Source organism: Geotrypetes seraphini, chromosome 10, assembly GCF_902459505.1.
Source record: "Geotrypetes seraphini chromosome 10, aGeoSer1.1, whole genome shotgun sequence".
Taxonomy (NCBI): domain Eukaryota; kingdom Metazoa; phylum Chordata; class Amphibia; order Gymnophiona; family Dermophiidae; genus Geotrypetes; species Geotrypetes seraphini.
The window spans coordinates 127258347-127277620 of record NC_047093.1 but is presented as its reverse complement, the minus strand read 5'-3'; the positions used below and the strand labels follow the sequence as shown (position 1 = coordinate 127277620).

Below are 19274 nucleotides of genomic sequence, written 5' to 3'. Positions count from 1 at the left end.
ACCACTTGTGAATTGATAAAAGTACAATCAATTTGCATGCATAAAATATTTCATACACAATTATATAGGGCCTCTTTTATGAAACAGTTTAGTGCGGACTGCTGCAATAGCTGCCCTGAAGACCATATGGATTTACAGGGCTTCGGGGCTGTTGCCAGGTGGCAGCCGCTAGTGTGGCTTTATAAAAAAAAGCCACATTGAAATAGACATGAAATGAACTGGTAAAAAATACCTAAAAATTGGGGAAAAAAATTCAAAAATTTTTTAAAATTAAAATTTTTTTTTAAAAAACTCTAAAAATTGGGGAAAAAATTCATAAAATTCAAAAATTGTAAAATATGAGGGATTTTAAAAAAATTTCCGCACTTTTATTTTTTTAAAACACTATTCAATATCTCAAAAGCAAATTGTATCACTCCTGTATGGTGAGCCAGCTTGCCTGACTGACTAGTCATATGACATTCTACGACACACCCTCTTACCACTTTTCCCGCTCCAGCTGTTTCCCGCAAAAATATGACAAAAACGTTTTGAAGAACCCTCATATTTTACCAGTTAAAGAACAGAAATGGAAAAACAAATATGTCAAAGACAAGCTAAAACCTGCTGAAATGTGGGCAAGTGCAAATGGAGATATGATTGCTGGAAATTATGACTTCAGGCTAATGCCTCCTTGCCACCCACTGATCTCTCTTTTTCCAACAGCCAGTGTTTTACAAGGGACCGCTGAAAAGTTCATTTCATACACCTCCACAGTCTCCTTTAAGTCGACAATACGAGGGGCCGCTGATAATTTCTCAGCCCAACCAAGAAGAGAATGATGTGGAGCAATTAAACTTGCAAGTTATTCTACACTTTTCTTGACACTTTTTGTAAAATTTCATATCATTGAAATGAAAAGTGTCAAGAAAAAAGTGTGGAATAACTTGAAAGGTTCATGGATCCACATCATTCTTTTCTTGGTTGGCCCCTCGTATTGTTGACTTAAAGGAGATTGTGGAAGTGTATGAAATGAAATAAGTAAAATGAGCAATATAGATCCCCCCCCCCCTCAGGATACTTTATAACACTACAGTTTATTTGAAAATCACACATGTAAATTTTACACGCAAGCAACTGTGTGTGTCCTGCTTCATTTACCTGGAAAAGAACCGAGTGGTAAATTAGGGGACGTATGGTGGCCACTGCAAACCAGGATGGCATCAAAGATGGCCGACTCCTGCTTTCCCTCCATTTCTGTAATGACATCCCATTGGCCGGTGATGGCGAAATCTGGGCGCTTCTTGGCACTGCACACAGTGGTCTAAAAGCAGTAAGGAAACCCATAAGAAATAATTGTCCTTTGCTGAGGGATTATGTTACCTAATTTAGGCACAGTCCACAAGATTAGAACAAACTTGATCGCCCCTTAAGGAATAGCGCAACTTCAAAAATAAAACAACAAAAAATTTCAGCAAATATTTTTGTTCCAAGCACCTAGTTTGAATTCTATATTCACTCCATTTTGACAAATTTAAAACAATACAACTGTAGGTTCAAAGTAGTAGTCAAAATTACATGGAAAAATTATTTGGAGCATTAATGAAACTCTGCTGTTGAGATGTCTTTTAAACATTGTCTACAGCAGGGGTAGGGAACTCCAGTCCTTGAGAGCCATATTCCAGTCGGACTATGCATTGAAAGCAGTGCATGCAAATAGATCTCATGCATAGTCATTGGGGAAATCCTGAAAACCCGACTGGAATACGGCTCTCGAGGACTGGAGTTCCCTACCCCTGGTCTACAGCATTTAAATATACAGTAGTCATATATCCAGTGACAGCCAATATCTAGATAGCGACCCCTTGTAAAACACCGCCACCATGGGAATTAATAGATGCCGGATAAATGTAATTTCTGGTTGAATGAGAGTTACTATTAAAAAGAGGCCTAACTAATACTATACCCCATACTATGCCATATCATAGAATGTTCCAGAAAAACTACCAGACGTGCTCAGGTGTGGTATGCCAAGTTTACATTTAAATTTAAACCAGAAATTGATTTTATTTTTATTTAAAGTATCCCAATATTTCTTTGATTTTTTTTTTCTGGTTGTTTGAGTTCCAGTTAACAGAGAGCCTACTGTATTTAGTGCCATTATCCAAACACAAATTACGACGAGACTGCATTTCTCCTATCCCGAGTTATCACGATATTGATACAAATACTGACACTGACTATCGCTAGTCTTTGGATAAGTCTCACCCTCTGCCCAGGCTCCTCCCCCAAAGTGCCCAATCATTTTCGAAATAGTGCCAAAGCAGTGTGTAGCGATTTTCAGTAGCATTGTATGGATAGTGCCCCTGCAAATCTATGGATGGCACCAGTCAGCACAGGTCCTCGACGATTGGTCTAATGACACTTCATCTAATGCAGTGGTTCCCAACCCTGTCCTGGAGGAACACCAGGCCAATTGGGTTTTCAGGCTAGCCCTAATGAATATGCATGAAGCAAATTTGCATGCCTATCACTTCCATCATATGCAAATCTCTCTCATGCATATTCATTAGGGCTAGCCTGAAAACCCGATTGGCCTGGTGTTCCTCCAGGACAGGGTTGGGAATCACTGACCTAGGGTTAAAGCCTTGATTAGATTAGAGCAGGGATCTCAAAGTCCCTCCTTGAGGGCCACAGTCCAGTTGGGTTTTCAGGATTTCCCCAATGAATATGCATTGAAAGCAGTGCATGCACATAGATCTCATGCATATTCATTGGGGAAATCCCGAAAACCTGGCTGAATTCGGCCCTCGAGGAGGGACTTTGGACACTCCTGCCTTAGAGAGTTAAGCCAAGGGAACCTGTCACCAGGAGTGGGATCCCTAGGATAGTAGACTTGGGGGGTGGGTCAGTAGAGTGGGCAGACCTGATGGGCTATGGCCCTTATCTGCCGTCATCTTCTATGTTTCTATGTTTCAATAATGCCCTTCACTCCTGCAATTTAGGTACTCCATTTTCCTCAGCACATAATACTCAGGCCTGTGAATTCTCAAACGCACGTGTCCCTCTCCGATCCCATGCTTGAGAACACCTCATCAAGCAGTGAATAAACTGTACTTGCCAGGACTGTAGTTAGCTATGTGCAGCTGGTAGGGCTGCACAGGGGACAAAGTGAAGCAGGAGCGCCAAAATTGCACCCCAGCCACTGCCCCCCACCCCCTCCCTTACTCAACCATGATGCAGTGGGTGGGATGGGAGTACAAACTGAAGTCGATGGATCTGATAAACCAGTTAAATCAGTAAACCAATGAGAACAGAATTACAGTAATCTAATTTAGAAAAAAAAAAAAGCTAGTGAGCCATTTTCAAGTCTTACCTTAAAGCGTATGTATTTCGCCAGATTGAAGTGCTCTGCGTACATCCGAAAATACTCCAGTACTTTGGCATTGGGCATATAATTAGGAAAGTCCTCAGGACTGGGAAAGTCACTGAAACACATCATCTCTTTGGACGTGTTCATTATAACAGATCTGTAGATGCTGGCTCTGCCATCTTCAGGAGTTTCCTGCGTGAATTGACGTAGCAAAGCCCCAAGGACATGTTATAATATACGGCAAAAGAGCATAAAATTCAACACTACACAAGTTAATTTTATACGTTAAAATTCCCCCAAAACTTTGCTTGAGAATTCAGTCTGCAGTGTGGGACCTGTAGGTAATGAAATGAGCGCGGGTAGCTGATCTAATTTTGGGCCACTGCCCAGAAATAAGAAGGGTCAGTAGGATATTCATAATTCAGTCAGTCAGGTGGGGAGAACTTCCTGAAAAACAGTGGGCTAAGCCTAAAAGGAGTGGAGCTAAACGCTGGTATATAAGTTCTTGGAACCAGAATGCTGCCCAGAACTGTGCAAAGCATGGCAGCAAATCTGTGAGAAAGAAACCCTGTTTAAAGTGAATTTTTTTTTTTTTTTTTTTTTTTGGGGGGGGGGGGGTTCTTTCCTGATTGAATCAAGTACTTGCTGTAAAAGAGAACTTTTGTTTGTGATAAATCTTTTCAAAGCATCATCAGCCAATGGAGCTGTATTAGAACCAATGCAAGCTGAACTGGATAATAAAACTTGGAACTGGCAATTATTGGTGGAAGGTATTTTTTTTCCTTTCCTTTTTCTCTGCTGTGCTTATTCCAGAGTGGTCCTCCAAAGAGCGCTAATACTTGTGCCTGGGGCAGGAGCCGGGTTGCCAGCGCTAGGCTTATCCCTGGCCTGGCCCCGTCACAACATATATGTATATATATATGGGTAGCATATATGGAGGTGGGGGGGGGGGGTTACAATTGTTAACTCCTGAACAGGTGCTTCTGACCCAAAATGCAGATTGATCCTACCTAGGTATTTAAGAGCAAATGGGATGCCCATGTTCGATCCCTTAGAGGGTTAAGCCAAGGGAACCTTGTCACCAGGAGTGGGATCCCTAGGATAGTAGACTTGGGGGGTGGGTCAGTAGAGTGGGCAGACCTGATGGGCTTTGGCCCTTATCTGCCGTCATCTTCTATGTTTCTATGTTTCAATAATGCCCTTCACTCCTGCAATTTAGGTACTCCATTTTCCTCAGCACATAATAATAATAATAATAATAATAATAACTTTATTTTTCTATACCGCCATAGTCAGGCGACTTCTAGGCGGTTTACATTGTAAGAAGGCTGGACATTCAGCGAATAACAAGTACAGTACAATACTAATACAATACAATAAATCCACATATAATACAGTAGAGTGAGTCCAAATTCAAAACATACAATAAGTTTAAATACAGTACCGAATAAAGAGTCTAGATGCAGTACAATAGTCTAAATGGTAACTTACATATTAATTGGAGATCTAAGGGTAATGAGTGTCTGAAAGATTTAGAACATCCGTGAGAGGGGTCTTAGTGGGGAGGGGACCGTTTTAGCCAATGAATTTAGCGAATAGGGTGGTTTTGATCGATTTGCGGAAAGTATTATAAGTCATGTATAAGTATAATAGGCCTGTGAATTCTCAAACGCACGTGTCCCTCTCCGATCCCATGCTTGAGAACAAAAAATAGAAGATTAGATTAGATTAGATCTGTGTTAGATCTATTTTAAATAAAACCATTGTGCTAGAATTTATCTGGTGTGTCTCTAGTCTTCTGGTTTTCAATGGTTGCCATACGTAATGGATTGTCTTCTTCTTTTTTACCGCTATGTCTCCAGCATAACAGCATCCTTCGCATTTTCAAACAAGAAATGTGGATGTCTTTTCTGTGCCAAAATTGATGCGAGATGGACTCTCTTTTTTGTTTTGGACATTACGAGCAAAATGTCCCAATTCTCACTTGGACATTCTTTCAAAAATCAACCTCTAACCCCCTCTTCTACGAAATCGCACTAGCAGTTTCTGGCTGCTCCCAACGCTCATAGGAACTCAAGGCTCTCTGCGCTAAAAAACGCTAGTGCGGTTTCGTAGAAGAGGGGGTAAGTTTCATCTGAAAATTTATCTTACTTTATAAGTTATGCTTACAACTTTCAACTTTTGTTGATGCAATTAGATCTATCATCGGGTTTTGATTTAGTTGTTCAATAATAATAATAATAACTTTATTCTTCTATACCGCCATAGAAGACTATACCCTTAAGTCTTGAAACCTCACCCACTAGGCCACCCCTTCCCAAAGGCAGCCCGGGACCTGCTTTTAGCACTGATAATAGGCTCATTAATCAATTCAATTGCACGTTCAAATTGGGTTCACACCCATATTTATGAACATAATTTTGAGCGCCATATATAGAAATGGGGTGAGCATGTGCAGATTGCCATCTGCTACCAAAAATGAAATGTTTCTTAAAACAAGTGAAACAAAATGCAAAATGTTGCAAGGCATGCCCCTAGTGTTTGTATGGATTAACTCAAAACCAGAGTGCTGTATATTTGCCAACTGCCATATCCCAAAAGGCATTCTATGTCTCGTAAAATGATTCTCCGAATTTGCATTGCATGTTCAAAATTCCACAGGAAATACAGTAGGCCCGCATCCATTCTACTTACTTTAAATCTCCAGAGACCTCCAATGTCATCGGTTCCTTCAAAACAGGTGGGCTCAAGTCCCTCATCCAAGCAGCATTTAATGGCAGATAATCCGCTCGAACCGGCTCCAATCACGCAAACCCTTTTTGTCATGGCGTCTGCTACCAGGGTCTGTGATGCTCAGCAAATCGTGTTCTAGAGATAGAATAAAACGAATCTCATTGTATAACAATTTTTCATGGCTTGTACATGGAAGGATTTGCTTGACTAGGTATTTCTGCCGAGTTAAATGGCTCTCATAGAAATGCCTATTACACTGTACGTTTTGAAAACAAGAATATATAAAACAGTTGTATGTATTTAATTAGTTTTTAATACCAGTATTCCAGTGTTTGCTTCCTGTTGGTCTTAAGATGGGATATGTCAGAATATATACTGCTTCAAAGGTGCTCCACTGAGCATACCTGTTTGTATGCATAAGGCCTATATAGCCTAACTGGGGCCAATGAACCAAACTCTGACTGCAACATAACTATACAGTCATGGCTACTGCAAGACTTCCTTTGTATACTGCTCTGACCGACATCTCTCATAATCAATAATGAAAGGAGAATTTCCCATTGAAGAGGAAACAGACACAAGAAAAGGGCAATCAAGATGTCCAACCAGTGCACAGGATCAATCTTTACTGAACAAATCCTAACGGGGATTCCGGTTTTGGCAATACACAATTGCTTTCCTCAAGGGACAACATCTTCTACAGACATGCTGGACATCTGCATTGTCTCTCTGGTGTGAAACCTACAGACTGAAATTTACACTGACACAGGAATGTGGTAATCTTTGTTAACCATCTTGTAAGGCGCCAGCCTTTCCAGCTCTGATAAGGAGAACCATCTGCAGGACAGCCATTCTGGACCAAGCTGATAAATCACCATCGAGCTAGCTCAGTGGTCCTAATTAATCTAGGCCTTACCTCATCCACTGTTCATGTGCACACCTATGCAAACAAGTCATTGTGCGACCAGCTCATCCAATCAGAGAACTGCTCTACTCATGACATAACATCCTCTATATCAGAGGTCTCCAACACATGGCTCACAGGCCATATTGGCCCCAGCAGTCCTCCGTTGCGGCCCTCATCACCTCCCCCACAGTCAGAGTTCTCCCACTCTGAACTTGAATAAGATACCAATAAATTTATTTCCAAAGTGTGGCATTCTTCTCTCATATTGCCAGCAACCTCCATGAGAAACTTTTTCATTGTTTTGGGAACACTGTAAGGTAAAATCATACTCCAAACAGATGACACAAGCCATAAATGCTAAACAGAGTCATTATTAGCTAATTAAGAACATAAGAAAAGCCCTACTGGGTCAGACCAATGGTTCATCTAGCTCAGTGTTTTGTTAGCAACAGTGGACCAAATGGTGGCAACATTCTATTCTAAGGTCATGCACTTAGGCTGCGAAATCCTAAGGGAATAGTACAGTTTAGAGGATGAAGAACCTTTGTGCATGAAAGAGGAACAGGACTTGGGTGTGATACTATGGGATGATCTTAAGCCTCTCTGAAAATAACTGATTGAATAGCACAGTGTAGTAAACATTTGTTGGAATGCCCTGAATCCGGCCCTGACGCAGTGATTTTTTTGATAGATTCGCGAAACGCTGGCCGCGTCGGCATATGTGGGAGGCATCCGTGCCACTGTGAAGCTAAGTTACTATTTCAGCACTGTTTTCAGTGAATATAGAGTTGTGCATGATAATTTATAAAAAAAAAGAAAAACTCATAAAAATGTTCGAGGACACCAAGCTAGGATGTAAGCTAAGTTTTAAATAACACTAAGTTAATAATTTATTAGGATAGACTAAGATTTAAGCATTCTTGAAATTAAGTTAAACATACGGGTTTTTGCTGGCCGATGACTGGAGCAAGGAGCGTGAGAACTACGCTGATCGATTTGATCAATTCAGTCTGTGACCGTGCGTAGGCTCCATTTCTGAGGCCTTTTCCCGTTGAAACTTCAATTAAAGTTAAAAAGTGAGTGAATAAGTGATAGTGGAATTTTTTCTAGAATATTATTGGATTATATACTCCACTAGGGTAGGTTTATTTAGGTTATGATCTTAAGGTAGCCAAGCAGGTTGAAAAGTTAATGGCAAAAGCTATAAGTGGAACATTGATGGGCCATTGTTCTGACTCAGTAAGGCTATTCTTACAGTAGGAGGGTCTTCAATAAATGATGCCAAACCTTAGGCACTGAAACCTAAGCACTATTCTATAAAGGGTGTGCATCTTAAATAGAGCAGCATTAAGCACAGATCCCTCTCCTAACTTTTGGCCACTAGACTTACACTTGCTGAATCCTGGTGTAAATGCTGTGCCTAGTGGCGTAGCGAGGGTAGGAGATGCCCCCTCCCCCCGCTCCTTCTACGCCAACCCCTGCTCCTTCTGCGCCCCCACACCACACTCATGCCCTCCCTTTCCACCTCCGTACCACAAAGACATCTAATAAATAAACTGAGGTGGGTCCCAAAGTGACGGGCTGTGTCAGGAACTGGTTGAGTGGAAGGCGACCGAGGGTAGTGATCAATGGAGATCGCTCTGACCCTAAGCTGCCTGTTAAGACTTTTTTTTTAACCTTACATTTTTAGAGGCCTGTCTATTAAGATTTGTAATGTGTATTAGCATATAATGTCACAATATTTATTGTTATTTGAATATTTTACTGCAGTGGTCGGAGCTACAGCCTCGGCACCCTGGGGTTGTGGGTTCAAGCCCCGTGCGGCTCCTTGTGACCATGGGCAAGTCATTCAGTCCTCCATAGCCCCAGGTACATTAGATAGATTGTAAGCCCTCCAGGACAGAGAGGGAAAATGCTTGATTGTAAAACCGCTTAGATAACCTTGATAGGCGGTATATAAAAACCTAATAAACTTGAAACTTGAATTATCTACTCTCAGCTTATCCTGCCTGTACACCACCTTGGGAGAATTTATTCAAGAAGGTGATAATAGACCATAATAAACAGATGCATGCATTAAAGATGTGTACAGACCCAGCTTTTCCTTCCTCAGGCTGGACTATTCTCTGAAGCTTTAAATTGCATAGACTGCCCTGGTGGTTTCCATAGTTGGTCTTTACATTAATAAAGCAGATGAACCAAATAAAGCAAAGAAACCTAACATGAAGAGACCTACTTACAGCCGATGCTCAAGTGGTAAAAAGACCAGGAGAATGTTTCCAGGTTGCCTCTGTATGTCTGTCTGACTACCAGCTTATATTAAGGAAACTCCGCCCCCTCTCCTGCCCCTATGAGCTAAACTGGATAGATCTAGATCTTCCTTCAGCAGGAGCAATTTCTCCACTTTCAGCCTTAGTTTGGCTATTTTTTTTTTTTTTACTTTTCCCTGCCAAAACATGCAGACTCCATTCACCCCCACTACAAGCTCATTTGATTAGTACTCTTCACAATATCAATATTGATACTAAAGATCTGACCTTGGTTACTAGGAGGCTGTCATACAAATATACCACAGTGCATAGCTCTAGAGATAGTGAAGGTTAATGTCCAGTCAAAAATTTAACTGTTTAACTTTCAAATAAATGTATCTGTAATCTGGCTGAAATTGCCCTGACTAATAATTTTCTGTATCAATGGACAATACTATAATCAGACGGGGGCGGACGAGGGCAGGAGAATTGGTATGATACTAAAAGGTCTATATTCAAAGAGTTTATGCTCCTCACTTTGACAGGCTCCTATACTGGCTCTTTTTGCCAAAATAAAACGTTTTGACTTGTCATTGTTTGAAAGGTACGTATACAATATTGTGGGTGAGAGGTTTTGAGACAGTTGATTTGAGACGGTTGTGAGATTCAAAGAAGAGCGTGCCTTTCCTGGACACCAACTACTCAGTGACCCAGTGACATCATTTAGATGGTGCTAGTGAATAAAAGGAAGCCCTTGGTTGTAGCTCTTTCAAGACAGAAAAGCAAAGAGGAAAAGGCCTTTCTTGAATACCATCTTCTCAGCAACCTGGTGACATCATCTAGATGTTGGCAAATACAGGGAAGGCGCAAGACTGCAGGTGTGTGTGCCCAAAGGGGAGTGACTAAAGTCAAATGTCCTGTGGAGCTGCTTAAGAGGAGTTTGTTACATTTCTCCTTGTTTTGGATGCTAGAGGGAAGTTTTTGTTGAAGAGGCAAAGTACATTCTTTATTTGGTGAGTCTATTATGAAATGGGTAAAAAGAATATCAAGAGTAAGAATCCGGTATCATCTGGTTGGGCCCATGGATAAATACAGTAATCTGGGCAAGAGGTGATGAGAATGTGGATGAGGGTCTTGGCAGCATGTTCAGAAAGGAAAGGATGGATTTTTAGTGATGTTGTATAGAAAGAAGCAACAAGTTTTGAAAGTCTGTTGGATATGCGAAGAGAAGGAGAGAGATGAGTCAAAGATGGCCCTGAGGTTACAAGCTGACGAGGCCAGAAGGATGAGAGTGTTATCTACCAAAATAGAGAACGGAGAAAGGGGAGAGGCAGGTTTAGGAGGAAAGATAAGGAGTTCAGTCTTGGCCATGTTTAATTTTAGATGGCAGTAAGACATCTAGGTAACAATATCAGACAGGCAGGCTGAGACTCGGGTCTGAATTCCTGTAGAAATTTTGGGTATAGAGAGGTAGATTTGCGAGTCGTCAGCATAGAGATGGTACTGGAAGTCATGGGTTGAGATTAAAGTGCCAAGGGAAGAAGTGTAGATGGATTATAGAAGCCCTAAAATATGTTGACCAATAGCAGAATGGAAGCCGAGATGGATCCACTGGAGCATATGCTAAAAGTGTGATGGGAAAGATAAGAAGAAAACCATGAGATAACAGAGCCTGGAATCCGAGCGAGGACAGCATAACAATGAGTGCTCTACAGTGATCTACAGTGTCAAAACACCACAGATAGATCAAGGAGGATGAGGATGGAGTACAGGCCTTTGGATTTGTCCAGGAACAGGTCATTGGAGATTTTAGCAAGGACCGTTTCCGTAGAATGGAGAAGATGAAAGCCTTATTGAAGGGGGTCGAGAATAGCTTGAGAGGAAAGAAAATCAAGACAACAGTGCTGGACCACACTTTCAAGTAGCTTAGAAGTGGATAAGAAGGGGAGGAGGGAAATGGGATGATAATTGAAGGGGCAGGTAGGGTCCAATAATGTTTTTTTGAGGAGCAGCGTAACTATTGCATGTTTGAAGGCGTCAGGTACAATCGCAATAGAGAGCAATAGGATAAGTATATAGCAGATAGCAGGGATGACAGTAGGAGAGATGGTGATCTGCAGGCGGGGGGGGGGGGGGGGAGGGAATGGGATCGAGGAACAGGTAGTGTGTTTGGAGGAGGACAGATGTGCAGATTCCTTCTCCGTGATTTCTAAGAAGGAAAAAAAAGTGGCATGGATTGGCTTAGAGTCATCAGGGTAGACGGAGGAAGGAGAGGCGGTGGTGATTCAGTCGTGAACTCAAAGTTAATTTTGTGAGCCTTGTCATGGAGTATTCAGCCATGGTCTGGGGAGAAAGTGAAGAAGGAGTTAGAAGTGAGGGCATTTTGAGTAGAGCATTAAGCATGGTAAAGAGTTGGTGAGGGCTGGATCCAAGAGAATCAGTCAAGTAGGCAGGAGGAAATATTTTTTTACTCGGAGAATAGTTAAGCTCAGCAACACATTGCCAGAGGTTGTGGTAAGAGCAGATAGCATAGCTGGTTTTAAGAAAGGTTTGGACAACTTCCAGGAGGAAAAGTTCATATTCTGTTATTGAGAAAGAATGGCGGAAGCCACTGCTCTTAGCCCGTTTGGTGCGGGTGGCTGAGGGTGGTTTTCCTATCTTGCAGGTGCTTGGGGGTACTGTTTGGTTGGTCACGGATGATGTTGGTATTTGTCAGGTCTTCCAGGACTATTATTTCTCGCTTTATGGCTTGTCGCCGGATTTGGGTTTAGAGAATGCTATGTATCTAGATAATGTTTCTCTGCCGAGGGTGCCTGCTGCGGACTTTCTTAAACTCAACGCTCCCTATACAGTGGAGGAGGTGGAATGGGCTGTTTTGCAAAGTGTCCTTAGTAAGGCCCCGGGGGTAGATGGTTTTAGGGTGGAATTTTATAAGCTTCTTAACATTGATATTGCCCCCATGTTGGTTTGGATGTTTAATGCTTGTATTGAGCAGGGGACCTTACCAACAGGTTGTAATGTTGCTCAGATGGTGGTATTGCTTAAACCTGGACGGGGCCCCATGCTTCACTGTTTATACAGGCCCATTTTTCTTTTGAATTTTGAGACTAAACTGTTGGCAAAGGTGTTAGCCAACTGGCTGGCTCGTGTTATTCCTTCCATCATACATGAATCTCAGGTGGGCTTTGTCCAGGGGAGGTCTATTGTTAAGAAAATGCAGCGGATTTTGATGTCTCTGGAGAGGCCTTCTCTGTTAATCAGTTTTGATGCAGAGAAGGCCTTCGACAGGGTATGCTGGGATTTTTTATTTTTGACCCTTCAGGCTTATGGGTTTGAGGGAGGATTTGTATAGGCACTTCGCACCTTGTATACGGCTCCTAGGGCGTGCCTACGGGTGAATGGTATGAGTTCCTCTCAATTATTTTTACTTGGGATACGGTGACCCCGAGGGGGTTAAATAAAGCAGTAGAGTGGCCTTTGGGTTGCTAGTGGTTGGGTAGCCAATCAGTTTAAAATATGTCAGTGGTGATCATGTGATTTAAGGAATGCAGTGTTACTGTGTAGTTTACTGCTTTGAGAGCGTTTGGTAACGGCTGTGCCACCATGAAGTCCTGTATGGGATTCTATTCCAATGTGAAGCTGTATGCTGTTTGAAAAGGTATGTAAGTGTTAAAAGATATGTTATAATATTTAACGTTGTTGATAAGAGTTTGAATGTATATTGATTTGTGGCTGTTTTATTAGAGTATTGCACATATCTTCCTCTTGAGAAAACTGGAAGGGAAACACATTATGTGTCAAACAACTACCGAAGACTACATACTGTGTTGAGGAAGTCTGTGATATTTGATATTTTGAATTGTATCGAGTGTTTGGATCAATGAACACGGATTGTTGGATTGATGAACTTGGACAGTGGTTTTTTTAAAGTGGAAGTTTTTGGATGGATTTTTTTTACCTATGATTTCGTTTGGGAGCACTGTGCCCAGGATGATACGAGAATTCCTTTATTTTTATGAACTGACTAGTTTTTACTAACATAAGTAAGGAGTATCTTGATGATTTTCTATGTGATGAAGTGGTATCCTGTGCTTATATGTTTGTATTGTACACTGATTGTTATGTATTTATATGAAAAAATATATAGAATTAATGAATATTGAAGATTAATAATTCTTTTTTTGTAGAATGCTTTTTGTATACCATGTATACCCTAGAGGAAAGGAGAGACAGGGGAGATATGATTCAGACGTTCAAATACTTGAAGGGTATTAACGTAGAACAAAATCTTTTTCAGAGAAAGGAAAATGGTAAAACCAGAGGACATAATTTGAGGTTGAGGGGTGGTAGATTCAAAGGCAACGTTAGGAAATTCTACTTTACAGAGAGGGTGGTGGATGCCTGGAATGCGCTCCCGAGAGAGGTGGTGGAGAGTAAAACTGTGAGTGAGTTCAAAGAAGCGTGGGATGAACACAAAAGATCTAGAATCAAAAAATAAGATTAAATATTGAACTAAGGCCAGTACTGGGCAGACTTGCACGGTCTGTGTCTGTATATGGCCGTTTGGTGGAGGATGGGCTGGGGAGGGCTTCAATGGCTGGGAGGGTGTAGATGGGCTGGAGTAGGTTTTAATGGAGATTTCAGCAGTAGGAGCCCAAGCACAGTACCGGGTAGAGCTTTGGATTCTTGCTCAGAAATAGCTAGAAGAAAAAATTTAAAAAATTTAAATTGAAACAGGTTGGGCAGACTGGATGGACCATTTGTGTCTTTATCTGCCGTCATCTACTATGTTACTATGGTTCTTGTATTGTGTGAGTATCTATGCTTGCTGTTTATTGTGCCTTGCGCTGTACTCAGTGACAGAGAAGATAGTAGACCTCATTGTGTATATAAACTTCAGTGACGGTATAGAGAAGTTATTAGCTGTTGATCTTAGGGACCTAGAAGGAATATAAGGGGTAAGAAGATTATTTATAAATTCAGGTTTCTTTGCTTGTTTTACCATCAATAAAATTGTTTGTACATAAATTATGATACCTCCAAAATTGACACCCCCCACCTATTCCGGGGGCCACTGCACTAAGTACCTCTTTTTCAAATTAAAAAATAAAATAAAATTCTCACATTACTACACCCAGGAAATGTGTAACAATCTTGGCAGTAGCAATATGCAAAACATTCATTGTGAAATTCAGGTACAGGATGTAGATAAGCAATGAACTCATTTGAATCTAGAAACTAGATTTCACCCAAAAAAAAACAACAAAACACCCCCAAACAGTTATTTTGATGAGGCATGTTCTGAAGTATTACCAAATTAATAAATAAATAAAATGATTTCCTGTTGCAGACTCCTAAGGATTTAGACAAAACCTGCAAAAGCAGAATATACTGCAACGCGATGTATTTAGGGGTAACAAATTCAACATGTAAAGCTTTACGACGTTTGATGAATTCAGCGGCGAGATTACTAACTGGAGCATCACGGACAGCCCCAAGCGATGCGTCTTTCGAGACAATTGCATTGGCTGCCGATCCGACAAAGAGTACAGGACAAAGTATTGTCAGTAATACGAAAACTATGGAAAAGGATCTGCAAAAGTTAGAGGAATGGTCTAATGCCTGGCAACTAAAATTCAATGCAAAGAAATGCAGAGTACCGTATTTTCACGCATATAACGCACGCGTTATACGCGTTTTTACCTACCGCGCATACCCCTTGCGCGTTATACGCGTGAGCGCGGTATACAAAAATTTTTTTACATAGTTCCCACCCCGCCCGACGCCCGATTCACCCCCCCCAGCAGGACCGCTCGCACCCCCACCCCGAACGACCGCTCGCACGCGCCCGCACCCGCATCCACGATCGGAGCAAGAGGGAGCCCAAGCCATCTTGCCCGGCCGACTCCCCAACTCCCCGACAATATTGGGCCTGGAGGGAGCCCAAACCCTCCTGGCCACGGCGACCCCCTACCCCCACCCCGCACTACATTACGGGCAGGAGGGATCCCAGGCCCTCCTGCCCTCGACGCAAACCCCCCTCCCTCCAACGACCGCCCCCCCAAGAACCTCCGACCGCCCCCCCAGCCGACCCGCGACCCCCCTGGCCAACCCCCACGACACCCCCACCCCCCTTCCCCGTACCTTTGGTAGTTGGCCGGACAGACGGGAGCCAAACCCGCCTGTCCGGCAGGCAGCCAACGACGGAATGAGGCCGGATTGGCCCATCCGTCCCAAAGCTCCGCCTACTGGTGGGGCCTAAGGCGCGTGGGCCAATCAGAATAGGCCCTGGAGCCTTAGGTCCCACCTGGGGGCGCGGCCTGAGGCACATGGGCCCAACCCGACCATGTGCCTCAGGCCGCGGGACAGCGCACGGAGAGGCGGGGCAGTGCACGGAAAGTCAGGGAGGGTGAACGGAGAGTCGGGACAGCGCACGGAGAGTCGGGGCAGTGCACGGAAAGTCAGGGAGGGTGAACGGAGAGTCGGGACAGCGCACGGAGAGGCGGGGCAGTGCACGGAAAGTCAGGGAGGGTGAACGGATAGTCGGGACAGTGCACGGAGAGTCGGGGAGGGCGAAAGGAGAGTCGGGGTGGCCAGAGGAGAGTCGGGTCGGGCGAAAGGACAGTCGGGCTGCATGCGCGGTATACAAAAGTTTTTGTACATAAAATCGTGGTTTCTGCGCGCTATACCTGGGTGCGCGTTATCTGCGTGAAAATACGGTAATGCATTTGGGGATTAATAATAGGAAGGAACCGTATATGCTGGGAGGAGAGAAGCTGATATGCACGGACGGGGAGAGGGACCTTGGGGTGATAGTGTCCGAAGATCTAAAGGCGAAAAAAACAGTGTGACAAGGCAGTGGCTGAGCACTAAGACATCACTCACATAAATTAAAGTGATGTCATCTCATCGATGTCCCACATGTGCAGAATCCCTCCAGACACGGCTCCAAGCTCAGGGCCTTCCAAAAACCCAGACAAACTGCTGAGTTTTGGGGAAATCTCTCTGGGCACCCAGACAGTCCTCTAAAAAGAGGTTATGTCTGGGTTTTCTCAGATATCTGGTAACCTTAACTGGTAGCACTAACTGGTTATATGCTACTAAACAAATAGCCCCAAACCAGTGATTTAACAGGCCAGGAATACCGACCCTAAGAGAAGTACATTTTCCCCATTTAAAAGAACCATGTTTACACTCCTGGTAGTGGTAAGAATCTATTTTTGCTTTCATGTTAATGCCCTTGCCCGCTCCCCCCATACACCCACCCACCCACACATCCATCCACTCACAATCACAGATACATAGTGCCATAAATTATAGACTGATTCTTCTTCATAATCTTTTTTGGGAACGTTTCACTAAAGGGTGGATGTAGAAAGTCAAGGTGTGTCTGTTTGAACATTCCTACACAACTGATGGTTAGTAGGTGCACATGAGTGTCCATACACACTATAAAAAGGCAACAAAGGACTAGAGAATGACACGAGGACAAATTTTTACTCATCCCTGCTGTAACTCAATTTCCCTGCCCTGTCCCTGCGAGTTTTTCCACTGTCCCATGCCTTTAAGCTCTGCCTTAACCACACAAGCCTTGAAGACGTATGATTTTAAGGTGTTTGAGGCGTGTGCAGATGAGGACAGAGCTTGTAGGAATGGGGCAGGGACAGGAAAAGAACTCGTGGGGACAGAAAAATGAGTTCCCATGGGGACGGGGTAAAATTTGTCCCGTGTCATTCTCCACATAGGACCTTGGAAAAGAGGAGGAGGCTCAGGAGTCAATGTCACCACTGCTGGAGCATCTCTGAAGTTTCAAGTTTACTGTTTTCTTGATATCTCGCAAATCACATAGACCTAAGCGGCTTACACTAAAATAAAATAAAAATCAATAAAATTTATATAGAGAAAGAAAGAAAAAAAAAAAAAAAAGAACATACAACATAAAGGGGCAAAGGGAAAGAACTCCAATTTATAATAGAAAAGAGAAGGGAAAACACATAACGTCAAGGGATCGATCTAGTTGGTCGTCATAGGTACCCCGTATTACGAAATTTAAAAGTTCAGGTGCCTAAGAGAACGCATCTCTGAATAAAAAAGTTTGAAGGTCTCTGTTAAAATTATTAAGTGAGGTTTGAAGTCTTAAATTGTTAGGAAGCAGATTCCATAATTCAGGACCCTGAACCGAAATAATGAAATGCCAAATAGAGTCAAGAAATCTCTCTCTAAATGTCGGAACTAATAACCAATGTTGATTGAGAGATCCCAATGTCTGGGGAGAGAGAGGGGGGGAATGTAAGGTGTGAAGAACTTATTGAGATATAAAGGGGTATCCGTAGAACCAATTTTGAATTTAGGGTAGGGGAAAAGACAAATCTCATTCCAGTTTATGTTAATACTTCATAAACAGCCCAACGCTAAGCACAAGGAAACACTCGGACACAGATGTGTTGCAACACAGTACACAAAAAAGACCAATGTTCCTGTCCCAAACAAGGAAGTGTGTGAGCATAATTCTGGCTCCACAGTTCTATGTTCATGTTACTGGAAGACTCATCAAATTAAAGAAATATTTGTAGCAATCTCTGAAATTACTTAAAAAAGACTCCAGCATGTACTCATAATATTCTAAAGTGTGTTGTATGTTTTCCCACTGCGAAAGTCTGTTCTTCATTCTTCTTGGCATTGAGCGATGAGTGTTGGTGTGAATCCATTTTTCTCATAACATTTTTCTCTGGACTATTGTACAGATCCCACACTATAGGAATGTTTACAACTAATCTCAGCTCTTCTCACTTCCCCTCAGCCTACTCCCTTAGATATAGATTATTTAACCATTTGTGTGCCTGCAGCTTCTGCCCTGTTAATACAGGGGAAAGGTAGGAGTTGATGGGATTGGGAGTGAGAAACAGAGAGATGGATGAGTGAGTAGAGAATGACAACGTAGTAAATGGTTTATAATGTGATAGAAAACCTAGATCTTTTTAAAGTCCTTTCTAGTGGGTGTCAAAATACTCCTGGTACAAAAAATTAAATAGAAACTAAGAATCCCATCCACTACATGGGAAACTAAACAAAATTATATTTGGGGGGGCTGCACGCTCTTAATCAATACTGGAAGGGAGAAAGGGAATTCACAGCTTTTCTCCAGAGATGGTTTTATAGGGAATAGTACCACAGGGTCTCCATTGTCTACTATATTATTTAATATATATATATGACGACACTGAAATATTTGAATTTATCTACCTCAGAATTGATTTCTACTTACGCTGACGAAATTTTCATCTTACTTGACGTTGATCTACCATACCATACAAAAACGGCTTGACAAATTACAGCTATACTCGCTCGAGGAGCGTAGAGAGAGGGGGGACATGATCGAGACGTTCAAGTATCTTACGGGCCGCATCGAGGCGGAGGAAGATATCTTCTTTTTCAAGGGTCCCACGACAACAAGAGGGCATCCGTTGAAAATCAGGGGCGGGAAACTACGAGGTGACACCAGGAAATTATTTTTCACTGAAAGAGTGGTTGATCGCTGGAATAGTCTTCCACTACAGGTGATTGAGGCCAGCAGCGTGCCTGATTTTAAGGCCAAATGGGATCGGCACATGGGATCTCTTCACAGGGCAAAGGTAGGGGAGGGACATTAAGGTGGGCAGACTAGATGGGCCGTGGGCCCTTATCTGCCGTCTATTTCTATGTTTCTATGTTTCTATGATCCATCATTAACGAATCTAACAACAGATATCAATTCTTGTATTTCAAGACTATAAGGTTGGGCCTCTTCTGTAATTCTTGGGTTTGTTTTGGACTCTTCTCTTTCTCTGACTAATTAATTAACAACGTATCCAAAAAATGTTTCTTTAGTTTATGGATGTTAAGGAGGGTTCGTTGTTTTTTCCACCAGTGTCACTTTGTTGTATTGGTTCAAGCTATTATTTTAGCCATTTGGACTATGCAAATTCTCTTTACATCAGTTTAAATAAGTGTAACTTAAAGAGATTACAGCTTATTCAGAATATGGTTGCTAAAT

At 42.4% G+C, this 19274-nt stretch overlaps 1 protein-coding gene across 1 annotated transcript in view; it reads right to left on the bottom strand.

Annotated features, from left to right (window-relative positions):
• The window catches only part of LOC117368080 (dimethylaniline monooxygenase [N-oxide-forming] 5-like), a 31964-nt gene extending 22689 nt beyond the window's left edge, over positions 1-9275 (bottom strand). Inside the window, exons 1-4 of the mRNA XM_033961368.1 lie at positions 9233-9275; positions 6047-6220; positions 3356-3544; positions 1141-1303 (exon numbers count right to left, since the gene is read on the bottom strand). Coding sequence (XP_033817259.1) covers positions 1141-1303; positions 3356-3544; positions 6047-6178 — 484 coding nt within the window. The 5' untranslated portion in view covers positions 6179-6220; positions 9233-9275. The remainder of the gene's footprint in view (positions 1-1140; positions 1304-3355; positions 3545-6046; positions 6221-9232) is intronic.
• Positions 9276-19274: the final 9999 nt, after the last annotated feature.